At 45.2% G+C, this 13,078-nt stretch overlaps 1 protein-coding gene across 2 annotated transcripts; it reads left to right on the top strand.

Moving 5' to 3' along the window:
• Positions 1-3,040: 3,040 nt before the first annotated feature.
• Positions 3,041-5,258, top strand: kcne4 (potassium voltage-gated channel, Isk-related family, member 4). 2 transcript variants are annotated; one of them, XM_060074112.1, is made up of 2 exons: positions 3,041-3,346; positions 3,575-5,258. In XM_060074112.1, exon 2 carries the CDS (start codon positions 3,601-3,603, stop codon positions 4,171-4,173), a length of 573 nt encoding a protein of 190 aa, XP_059930095.1. In that variant the 5' UTR covers positions 3,041-3,346; positions 3,575-3,600; the 3' UTR covers positions 4,174-5,258. The 2 variants fall into 2 exon arrangements, with proteins under 2 accessions (XP_059930095.1, XP_059930096.1); XM_060074113.1 differs by having other exon boundaries at positions 3,041-3,425.
• Positions 5,259-13,078: the final 7,820 nt, after the last annotated feature.

The raw sequence follows: 13,078 nt of genomic DNA, 5'->3' as shown, positions 1-13,078 counted from the left end.
TCATGAGGAGACACTCAGGTTTACCGCAAGACGTTGTCCGTCTGTCTGTCCTGACCCCCGCTAATCATTGTTTGGAAGCACACCTATTGGGGTGTCTGGATCAATTCTGTTGATTTCTGATTTGCAGCTGATTTTATAACGTTTCTTTTGATGTTTTTGGTGTCCGGGAAATCATTTGTATCCAGATCAGGCTGGTTGTCTGGTTGAGTCCAGCTTGGCCTGCTGGTGGGCATGTCCCTACTGGTGGGCGTGTCCCTGTTGCCGGGCGTGGCCCTGCTGGTGGGCGTGGGCCTGCTGGTGGGCGTGGCCCTGCTGGTGGGCGTGGCCTTGGCAGGGGCATGGCCCTGCTGGTGGGCGTTGCCCTAGTGATGGGCGTGTCCCTGCAGGTCAGGACATGCTGAGAGGGGACCTCTGTACTTCTGGCAGGGACTGATTTGGTTTCACACAACGCCCTTAAATAACAGTCCAAAACCACTGGCCACTTTTATTTTTATATATATATATATATATATATATATATATATATATATATATATATATATATGTAGGTTGTTTTTAATTATTATTTATGACTGCACCCACTTATGGTGTTTAGTTTCAAAAAAAATATGCTGCAGTTCAAAAGTTGTTTTGAACCCTAACATATTACACCAAAATTGAAAAGTACAGTGCAAGTAAGAATATTAAGAATATTGTCCAAAAAAGTTAGTTGGTTCCAGACGGGAGGAAGGAGCAGAAACCAATCCCTCTGTCTGCGACGCAGTCAGCCGTAACACTCTGAGAAACTCCCATCCTTTGGTGATGTGCTTGCGATGCATTGCGTTTATGTTTTAAATACCGCTCATTTATAGGCTTGGCCCGTTCTTCTGGCCTTCTGCATGTGTTGGGAGGTTAGCATGGGCTGCAGAGACACCCCCACTCACCACAACACAGGCAGCCTGCAGAGTACTACTGACCAGCCCAGGGGGACACCGTAGTATAGCTGCCTCAGTGCATGGATAAAGCAAACCAATGTAACCAATCAATTACTTTTAGAATCTAGACTTTACGGTGTGTGTGTTTCTGTGTTTGTGTGGGCTGGTGGGAGAGGCAAAAGCCTCTGGAAGGAAATCCTTATATATGTAAATTCTTCAGAATGATATGTCATGTTTCCTCAAAGTAATTTATTAGTTTTATGAGCAAACAGGAGAATACAGCAACAAAATGAGTTGAATGTTTGTTTAAGGTTGTTTCAGTAAGATTTGCTGAAATAATTGAAACCGGTCCACGTAATATGAATTTCATCAATGTCAGGAAACTTCTTGCATGCTATGTATGTATTTTCTTTTTTCTTCTATAACTGGCAAGGAACGGACTTCCTCTGATGTAGCACTGGTCCATACCAGTGTGGACTTGTCATTCCCAGGTTCATGGCTGATACAAGTCCAGTCATGCTCCTCATTCATTCACTACTCAATGGCTGTATATTGCATGAGCCAGCTTGTTCCTCCATTCATATAGAATAAGTTCTTAAGTCATATTTTCAGGTGGTCCAAAAGCAAAGCAACACAGTAGTTCCTTGGCCCTCTAGTTAGATCCGGTTGGATTTGTTTTTTTTTTACATATTGTGCAGACATGAAGCCTGATCCCCAGCGGTCCCTGCAGACCGTGGATCAGGCCACCTCTGAATTGAATCCATTCCATACTCCATGCTCTTACATCTGGAAGAAACCTGTTACTGAGACAACCTCTGACCGTCGGCTGAGCTCCATCAGGGGGGGATACTTAGGTTGGGAATCTGCCTTGAAACTCTCAACCAATGCCCAACCAATAATGTGAATGTTCCCTCGCCTTCCGGGAGAGAAGCTGATTAAATTAAGTATGATATCATATGATTTGTGCACTGTGTTTCTTTAGACTTCCAGGTGTGTTCAAGGAAATGAGGGCGTCCATTGGATGAGTTTATTTGAAAAAAGTTTTGAATGAGAGGGAAGCCCTTCAATTAGGACTCTGTTACCGAGCATGCATCACAGTGGTGCAGCTCCTGCCATTGGCTTAGCTTTTAGAAGTTTCTGGTTAGAAAAGGAAGCAAAATTATTCCTAGTGCCTCTACGAATTCTCTTTTTTGCATAGTAAATTTCCTTTCCTAATGAGATGACCTGGAAGTGCTTGGAGGAAAGGTGGTTTGAATTCTAAAAATGCTTAGGAAAGGAGCCTCGATGCTTCCTTTAATCCTCCTATAGCATAGGTTACTCCTGAGAAACCTTTACCAAAGGAAAGGAGATACTGGTATCCGATAATCCATTACGGCGGCAATATTTATAGCAACATGCCACCGACGAAGAGTACCCACTCTACGCGAAGACGCATGAGAGACGCGGGAAAGCAGAAGAAGGGAAGCAAAGAAAATACAATTGATAATGATGGATACCAATTCCAGAAACATTTTATTTGAATCGAAATTAATTAATTTATTGCTGGTTATTAAGCACACAATATAGGCTACAACGTAAGAAAATAAATGCAGACTACACATTTAAGAAAGACTACATTTAAGAAGGGACAGTTTATTTCAACATAAATTGAGCCTCTTTTTTTTCACATGTGAATGGGGATTTAATTAGCCCAACATATTCCCGTTGGCCAAGTCCGACCTAAGTGATTCCACTGATGGCGACAACCTGATTGAAATCAATACGACAATAACGCATGGATCGAAGAGCACTTGTTGTAGTTCCACTTTGGAAAACTGTGGTTCCACGCTAGGGACACTAAAGGTCAGCAATATTCCCCGTAACGCAATGGCGTCGGCAAGGAAAAGTGGAGTCGAATTCATTATAAACAGTGTTGTCTTTTCCTATGTTCGAAAGGAAGCACCTATTCATCTCTCCTTGAACTGATGACGTTTTCCTAAAAGGTTAAGGAAAGGAGGCATAAAGGTTAGGAGATTTGACCATTCGTAGAGGCCCCTTATATCTCTTTCCTATTATTAATCCCACACTGCAATGTTCTTGGTCATTAAGTCACACCACCACACAAATACAAAAGTCGTGAAATAGAAATAGAATGAAGAAGTGCAGGGCAAAGTTCTGAACTTTTGCCCTGTGCATTTCAGTACTGCATACTCCTTCACATGTATTATAAAGTTTTGTGTGGGTGTTTATATCTCTCTAAAGGTTTGATCCAGTGTAATCTTTCTGAGCCCAGAATGGTCCATGAAAAAGATTGAAAAAAAAAGAAAGAGAAATGCTCACGTGGTCCGTGGCCCCGGTATAAATAAGAGCGCCCCCTCAGCAGCGTCCCACTGGAGAGACGAGGGCGGCTACAGTAGGGCTGAGTTTCACAGGATCCTCAACGGCTGTCATTGGTAAGTGGAGTATTTCCCAATAGTAAGCCAGCATACCATGCATACTCGTGTTTTATTAGACTGCATCAGATGAGTTAAGGTACGTGATTTGAGCATACTTATTCATGTCTCCAATTAGATTGTGGAGCGGTGTTCTGCACCCGTGGGGGTTTGGTGCGTAAAATGGTGTGTAATTTGCACCAGGAAAAGAACAGTCAACCTAACTTGACGTTTTTTTCCTTTTTCCAGAAAGCTCTGGCACTGCGTTGAAACAGATGGATCCCTCAGACAACGCCACCACCAACGGGGTCTCGTTCGTGCAGGCGGACCCCCGGGGGGGGTCCCAGACGGACCAAAGCAACGGAAACGAGTACCTGTACATCCTGATCGTCATCTCCTTCTACGGCGTTTTCCTTTGCGGCATCATGCTTGGCTACCTCCGCTCCAAGAGGCGGGAGAAGAAGAGGACCAATGTGTTCACGCGTCTGATCCATGAGGAGGAGCAGCGGGAGTGGGGCGCCTGGCCGCGGAGGCGCAGCATCCCGCTGTCCTTCCCGGGGCTCTACGGCGCGCAGGTGCAACAGCACGTGTTGCCCTCCTCTCCAGAACACCTCCACCACCACCAGCACCAGCACCACCCGCAGGGGGGGGTTGTGTTCGAGGGGCGGGCCCTGTCCCCGCTGGCCTGCGCCCTGTGCCTGGAGCAGAGCAGCATCAGCTCCCTCTGCTCCTCCGCTGACGTGCACTTCGCCATCGAGGAGGAGTCTGACAGCGCGGCCACGGAGGACTCTGAGGAGGCCCCCAAGGGGTTCCAAAAGGGCTGCCTGGAGAGCATGGACGACTCGTGACAGGCACACGCAAGACGCGTAATGGACTAAACAGAGTTCAGAGACACGGGATTGTTGAGTGCCTCCCACCCTACTTCCAAAAAAGACAGAAGAAATCTGAAGGTCTGATTGGTTCTGGGATGACCAAAGGACACAGAGTTTGAAGGGAGATGACCGCCTTCACTGCTGTCCGATGTGTGTGAGGCTCAACCCCTGCTGAGGGCCCATCTGGAGTGCACAGGCATGCACCTGGAACCTACTTGAACGATAGAAGCGACCGTTTTCATGCAGGCTCCTCGATGCTTCAAGGTCTGCACTAGACTCCCACGCTCAGCCCTGCAGGTGTCCCTGATGAAGGACACTTCATGTACATAGACCTTTCCCCTTAGTAGTCACCCTGTCTGCAATGGTTCATTTAAGATGGACAGTCTTAATATTTCAGATGCATGATAATAAATGTCTGTCAGTGACGTTGATGTTTGTTTTTTCCTGTCAACATAAGTGGTCCCCTTGATGCAGTACTTGTCCTTCCCCAGTAGAGGGTTTCCAGTTTACCATTCCCTTCTGCTCAGAGAAGAGGTTCTGATTTTGATCAGTGTAGCCGTCGTGTCGAGGACCATTTGTCACTTATCCGAACGTACATGGCCTTTAAGAGAATCAAATAATGGCCGGAGCATGGCTGAATCCGCTACCCTAGGTAGCGCTGTAGCCCTTTCAACAAGTGTTTACAGAGCCACTTCCAGTTGACCTCTACGTCCCAACAACAACAAACACAGGCGGCATTCGAGAAATATGTTTTCATTGGACTGCTGTCGGTTCACTTCGGGTCCATATCATTTCTCTGACGCTCCATTGTTCATACCTCTCTGTCGTATGCGGACTCCTCCGGCAGCGGAGCAGCCGGAGGAGTCCAGCTGGAGGAGTCCAGCCGGAGGAGCCCGCATACGACCGAGAGGTCGGAACGATGGAGCGCAGGCTCGCCGCTCCCTATACGCAGAGTACGCAGAGTGCGTAGGGCACCAAGTACCTGAGGGGGGCGCCAAAAATTAAGGTTTGTAAAAAAATATATATATATACATTAATTAATTAAAAAAATATGTAAATTAGTTATGAAGAGGCCGTTTGTTCTTAATTGTATAACCTTTCACTCAATTTCGGCAAATAAGATGTTTTTACCTTATATATAAAAAGGGGCTCTTGCACACATTTTGGGCATGTTCTCAGATTATGAAACACGTGTGTGCGTGCGAATGTGTTTTGCACCAACTGCGCTGCAATGATTGTAGCAAAAGGATTTGTGCACCTGTAACACAGACTTGCGTACTCATAGACCCTATTTTGTGTTTACAATGGTAGAAAAAATATTTACGACTTCAAATGTACTGTTACACATTTGTGACTTTAGAGTACACATGCTAAATAAATATTTACGACTTCAAATTTACTGTGACTTTAGTGCACGCATTCAAAATCTGCAGTTACAGGTGCTAAAGACTTTTGCTACAATAATACCTTCATAATTTCTCTGCGTGAGAAATAGGCCTACGAAGTGTGCCGTGTGAGCGTGTGCATGGGTTGAATTGCGTGTGTCTCACGCCGAATGCGGGAGACTTGAGAGCCCTGTGAATGTAGGCTACAAAGTGCAAAAACGCCAACATATTCTTTATTTCGCTGACCCTTTGTTTTATATCCTGACAAAAGCCTCGTAAGGAAAGTTCCTCTGTGTCTCTCGCGTAGATCGCACCATCGTTCAAGGTCTTTGTTTAATGCGACTGCCTCTCTCACATGATCAGCAGCTCGTGGATTTCACTTTCTCTCCAGTTAGGATTGTGCAACCAATTTTAGGAATATAAAAGTGAATTACAGTATAATATCAAGTTGGACTGGTAATAAGACCACGGCCAGTATCAGAGGACAGCAAACACGTTGAGCAGCAATAATGAATCAGGCAGAATAATAATGTTGAGCAGCCACTCTTGTAATTATTTTACAATAAATAAAAAATAAATGTTCAATTTATACAAAATTCTAAAAATAGGACCCAAATGACCAGAAAACAAAATGTGTGCACACAAAAGGAAATAACAGTGGCCGTTTGGGCCCTTCAAAAACGTGTGAATGTGCATGAGTGTGAGTGTGTACGTGTGTATCTCCTTGTCGGTGTCTTTTCTTCAAAGGTTTTGGCTCGCCATCTGACACAATCAGGATCAGGTCCTGGTCCTCGAATCTTCCCGTCCTCTCAAAAAACAATAATGCAAATGAATAATGCACGGAACAAACGTGTCACTTCAATGCAGTTTAATAGAGGATAGACAGCTGACAAATGACAATTTAGCAGACGCTTTTATCCAAAGCGACTTGCAATAAGTATGCTACATTTGTCATAAGAAGTGAAACGATATATCGCCCTCAGTGACAGTGATAATGACAGCTGTGTTTTCTGTTTTGTGTTCAATAGTTAATGAGTGCAAAATCCATAGTGATTTTGATACAAAGTGATGATAAGCGGGAGTATTTATAGAAAATATTTGCGATCTAGAACGTTCGTATTTAAGTGGGAATCATTTTCATTTGCTCTCCATACCACCAATCTAACCAACCAATCGCGTGTAGTCATGCTTTAAACAAAACACCTTTTTGAAATCGTCACATACACAAACTAATTGAAATGACAAGGGATATCGGCCTATCTCTTGTCTTTTATCCCTCTATTCCCGCTATTCCCCACTGTTCACGGAACCTGAGGTGTATCATTTTAAATTAAATAGTCTAGATAGATTGATAGCCTAGTCAAGTCTTTATTAATACCAAACGACACAAATCGTCTGGAATTCATTTAGGTGATTCGGCTCACACAGGACTGTAGCCTACAAGACCACACAGAACAAGGGAGACAAGTCTGACTGGACAGACACAAAATACATCATATTAAAACTACACACGTAGATAGATGGATAGATAGACAGATAGGCCTAGATAGATAGATAAATATGTTCCATTATTTGCCTTGCGGAGCAAGCCAGTCCTGTCCACCTATGCAAATTTGCGGCAATGTCAATTTGTTTGACGAATGAGTGCAGATCATGATTTGCAGGTGCAGATCAGGGAAACATAACTAGCCTAGTAGGCCTACAGCACACAACGTTTTTTTGTTCTCGGTTGTAATTGCATTTTAGGATTTTTTTAATGGCCTATATTGGAGGGTAATCACTGTCCTACATGCTGTCGAAGCACTTTATCCAACAAGCAAAACCGTCTCTGCAATATGGCCAAAGTGTATGGGAGTTCACTCTTTGATATGGCTGTCTGTACGTCATGAGCGACTTGAGCGACAAAAGCGAACAGAAATATTCGCAGCGATTTTTTATGAGCGACCAAAGCGTATTTGCAGCACAATTCGCTTTTAGTGTGAATGCCGTCGTTGGCCGACGTATATGGAAGCCCGTTTCCGCCAGGTAAAAGAAAAAAAAATGCAGGTCATAACTCATTATTTTGACATATGATCTCATTATTTTGAGATAGTATCTCGTTATTTTGACATAGTTATCTCATTATTTTGAGATAGCATCTCATTATTTTGAAATAGTATCTCATTATTTTGACATAATTATCTCATTATTTTGAGATAATTACTCCGCAACGTAGGCCTACACCACCAGCGTTCAATACGTTGGTTCCCCGTGCTTGGACCTAGAGTGACACAGTCTGGGGAAATGCCGTTTTCACTGCCGTGCATAAAACTTTGCATTGCGGCAATGTGTGTGTTCTCCGTCCCGTGATCCAATCTCACTTTCAATGGGCGACCATGCTGCATCACTGAATCAATGAAATACCCCGCTATAAGACGTGGGTCGCTGTTAGTTGAGTGGGTGTTTAGCCAGATCATCTTTCGCGAGAACCCATCAATGCAACCACTGATGCATATATCCCATACAGCTTCAATTTGTCATATCCATCTATGTGCCACACATAATTCGGGCCACGACTGACATAGACTCTACGTCTCAGACGGTGCCGTGCACGGAGATCCACGCCACCACCATCCATTTGACGCAGCAAGAGACGAACGGTCTCTCTGTCCGTGATGATCCCTGCCATCCAACACTTCTGTTGCATCCACCTGTAGCCATGTTGTTGGCCAGAGGACTGTAATTGCCGATGTATGAAATCGGCTACTTCTCCGATGTCCGCCTTATTGCGTCTTCGCCACAGCTGATTCCTATGAAGCACTCTTTCTAGAGTTCTTTTACTAATGTTTATGTTGTGCTCCATAGATAATCGAGCCAAAATTTCAGCATTTGTATACCTCCGTCTGAAATAATCTTTAATAATCGAGTTCATCATCTCCAGCTAATCTACTGTAATAATAGGCTATATGTAGCACCTATGGATAAGCTACAATTAGGCTACAATGACAGGTCTGGTCCTGTTGAGAAGTTATCTCAAAATAATGAGATACTATCTCAAAATAATGAGATACTATGTCAAAATAACGAGATACTATCTCAAAATAATGAGATACTATCTCAAAATAATGAGTTGTGACCTGCATTTTTTTTCTTTTACGTGGCGGAAACGGGCTTCCATACCTTCGTTCAGTCACTTGGCTCCGGATTTCCAGTAGGTAAGTGCACTGGTCTTATCGTTCTCCTATCACGGGTTAACCCCGTTTTTTTTTTCTCCATTTTTTCTCCGTCCTTAGCAGGTAGCTGCCCTCCTCTTGCTGCCGAGATCAAAGAGAACCAGAAAACAATGCGCCCGCACTTCACCTCCGAGCTGACAGATGAGATCACTGCTGAGCTGAGTGGGTCCACGGTGTTCTCCTCATTAGACGCATCGGCGGGGTTCTGGCAGATGCCGCTAGACAAGGATAGTCAGAGACTGACAACCTTTATCACACCATTTGCCAGGTACTGTTTCAAACGACTCCCATTTGGGATATCTAGCGCAACCGACATTTTTCAGAGAAAGATGGTGGAAACACTGGAAGGCCTACCAGGGACGGCTGTTTACATGGACGACATCATAGTGCATGAAAAAGATATGACCCAGCATGATGAACGTCTACAGCAGGTCATGGAGCGCCTGAAGACAGCTGGGCTGAAGCTAAATGTAGAAAAGTGTGCCTTGAGACAGCAAAGACTACATTTCCTGGGTCACGTGATAGACGCAGGCGGCACACGGCCTGACCCAGCCAAGGTCTCCGCTATAAACGACCTGACTCCACCCACTAATGTCCACGAGCTGAAGAGAGTCCTCGAGATGGTGAATTATTTAGGTAAATACATCCCGAATCTAGCTGCCGTGGAGCAGCCCATGTACGAACTACTGAAGTCCAAATCCGTGTGGACATGGGGCCCAGTACAGCAGTCAGCGTTCCAATGCATCAAAGAACTTCTTACAACCCCACCCACTCTGGCGTTTTATGACGTCAACAAACCCACTGCTGTCTCTGCAGATGCCAGCAGCTATGGATTCGGGGGCATGCTGATGCAACTGCACAGTGAGGGCTGGAAACCAGTAGCCTATTGTTCACGGCGCCTGAGTGGGGCGGAAACCAGGTACGCTCAGATAGAAAAGGAGTGCCTGGTGAGCGTCTGGACCTGCGAACGATTTGGGAAATACTTACACGGCCTAGAGGGGTTCAGGCTGATCACAGATCACAAACCGTTGGTCCCGCTAATGAACTCCAAAGACGTGGATACTGTCCCCATCCGCTGCCAGAGACTCCTGATGCGGCAACCCTACAGCGGAATATGCACCAGGGAAAACTCTCGTTACAGCAGACGCGTTGTCCAGGAGCCCAGTAGGAGATGCGCAGGATGGAGGTGACACCAACGTTGATGTGGAGTGCTACGTAGCATCCATCATCAACAACATGCCGGCTACAAAGGGGAGAATGGACAGTATCAGAGCTGCCACAGTTGTTGATGACACACTACAAGCTGTGACCAGATACATACAGTCCGGGTGGCCTGATCACGTAGGTAAGACACACCCAACGGTTAGAGAGTTCTTCCCCATGAGAAATGAGCTGTCAGTTCACCAGGGCCTGGTGATTAGAGGCAATAGGATAGCAATCCCAGAGACATTGAGAGCAGATGTGTTAGAACGTATCCATGATGGTCATCAGGGACTGACTAAATGCCGAGACAGAGCTAACTCTGCCATCTGGTGGCCGGGTATATGAGCTCACATCAAGCAGAAAGTCTCAGCCTGCCAGCCTTGTCAGGAACAAAGGAGAGCTCAGTCCAAAGAGCCTTTGATCTCCCTACCGCTCCCGGACAGGCCATGGAAAAGAATTGGCATGGACTTTATGGGTACAACAAACAGAACTATTTAGTCATCTCTGACTACTGACTATTCACGGTTTATTGAGATTCTCCATATGCCCACCACCACTACCGTCCAAGTAGTCACAAAACTGAAAGCTACTTTTGCCCGCTAAGGGGTAGCAGACGAAGTGGTCAGTGACAATGGCCCACAGTTTTCGAGTGAAGAATTCAGACAACTGGCCCGTGAATTAGACTTCACACACGTCACATCGAGCCCACACCATCCTCAAGGCAACGGGCACGCCGAAAGAGCGGTGCAAATAGCAAAAGGGATCCTGAGACAAAAGGATCCTCTCCTGGCACTCATGTGCTACAGATCTACTCCGTGCAGCAGCACTGGGGTAAGCCCAGCAGAACTCATAATGGGCCGCAAGATTCTAACCACTCTGCCTACCCTTGAACGCAACCTACAACCCAGACGGCCTAACAAGCAGAGTATCGCAGCCAAGGACGCATCAGAGAAGAGGAAACAAACATACTACTACAACTAACGCCACGGAGTGAGGAACCTTCCAACACTAAGGGCAGGGGACCACGTCCTCACCAGACTGGACCATCAAAAGTCCTGGGTCACCCCGGCTGTGGTGACTGGCGAGAGCATCACACCGAGATCCTACCATGTGGAGACGGAGCAGGGAGCCAGACTTCGCCGCAACCGACGCCATCTTCAGGTGGTGCCCAGCGTGAGATCTACAGCATCAGGTACACTGGGACCTCCACCAGAGCAGCCGTCCAGTGACCCGGGGAGAAGCCCTACAACGGTTGACACCAGCATGGGGGCAGTTGCTGATGGCCTGACTCAGACCAGGTCAGGCAGGGTCAGTAGACCAGTTCAGAGACTGGACTTGTGAGCGTTCGTGTCACTTGGACACTTGGAAAAAAAAAGAAAAAAAAAAGAAAAGAGTTCCAGAAATGTCTATCATACCGTGTCGGAATGTTTTGGTTGGTTTTACATTGAGTTCCAACAATAAAAAGTGTTTCATCGTTAATGTGAAAAGAGTTCCAGAAATGTCTATCATACTGTGCACTGTGATACATGAGATTGGTAATATTGCATTGAGTTCCAACAATGAAAAGTGTTTCTTCTTTAATGTGAAAAGAGTTCCAGAAATATCTATCATTTCGTGTCGGAATGTTTTGGTTGGTTTTACATTGAGTTCCAGAAGGCCATACACATTTTCCTAGTTTGGTAATAGAATTAACAGAATAGTGCTTTAATAATCCTTAAGTGATGTTCCTAGCCAATGTTGATAATTCCAGTGTTAAGATCGTAAGAATCTCAAGGGGGAGATGAACCGTAATTTTCGGACTATAAGCCGCGCCTTTTTTCCCATTTTTTCGATTCTGCGGCATATATAACGGTGCGGCTAATCTATGGATTTTTACAGCTAACGGCCACTAGGGGACCTCCTAATTCTATGGATTTTACAGGTTACAGTGCACGAAGCCTTACATATGGTAATTAGGGCTGGCCCGAATTATTCAAATATTCGAATACTCGTTCGGAAAATTAGTATTCCAAGCTTAAATCAGTATTCGGAGCTTCGGTTTTTTTTTCACGTATGTGACGTTACCAGGGCGAGGGAGGCAAACTATAAGCGTCAGAGACACCAAGCAGAGAAGCGAGAGAGGTGGAGGAAGAATAGATATCTTGTTTCCCTTTACTTTATAACACAACATTAGCAGGATCTCATTAGAGGAAAAGTAATACTTAGCAAAATGTTGTTTGTTTACGTTCGCTGTACAGCGCCTCGCCAATCAACTGTGCCTGGCTTGCTGCAGAGCGTGAGCGTCTTGGGAATACCCGGTCAATATAATGGATATAATATGGACACATAAGACAATAAATATTCGTGAGATGGCAGAGGACAGCTGATTTGGAACGGAGCAACAGCTGTTCGCTTTCACGGCGAAAAACTAAGGAACTTCAACCTACTTAGACCTACTAATTAACGTTCAAAAGCTATTAAATCTTCAACAAAATATGCAGATACTGTCAAAATCGGTTCCAGGGAGTATATAGGGATTATTAATGTTGTTTTTGATGGTGTTTTTTTCTGGAACGAGTATTCAAATATTCGCTTGGAAAAAACAATGAGTATTCGCCTGAAAAATGGCATTCGGGCCAGCCCTAATGGTAATTAAACATTAAAACACCTGCGGCTTATAGTCCAGTGCGGCTTACATATGTACGCATCATTCAATTTAGCTGCTGCGGCTTATACTCCGGTGCGCCTTATAGTGCGGAAAATACGGTAATAGAATTGTATGATCACGTGTAAATGACGGATATACGTTGTGACGGGGCACGCATGAGCGAACGCGGACCGAAAGTAAAGACGTTGATTTAACTTGGACCGATGTGTGGACGTCTTTTATTATAAGTAACCAAATACTTTACAACATGTGCTTTTGCTTTTGTTTACATTTTGTAACACCCCTTGCCCACTGACGGATCTCATTGACTTTGCATGGGGCGATCCAGAAATGCATTGTGGGTCCGTCCGTTCCGTCGGCTCCGTCTCTTGCGGATCGTGTCTCCGTCTGCAAATACCACTCCCCCATCCGTCAGACATGCCTGTCGTCGTCCG

This window comes from Gadus macrocephalus, chromosome 16 (genome assembly GCF_031168955.1).
Source record: "Gadus macrocephalus chromosome 16, ASM3116895v1".
In the NCBI taxonomy this organism is placed as follows: Eukaryota; Metazoa; Chordata; class Actinopteri; order Gadiformes; family Gadidae; genus Gadus; species Gadus macrocephalus.
This window is presented reverse-complemented; position numbering and strand designations above follow the sequence as displayed.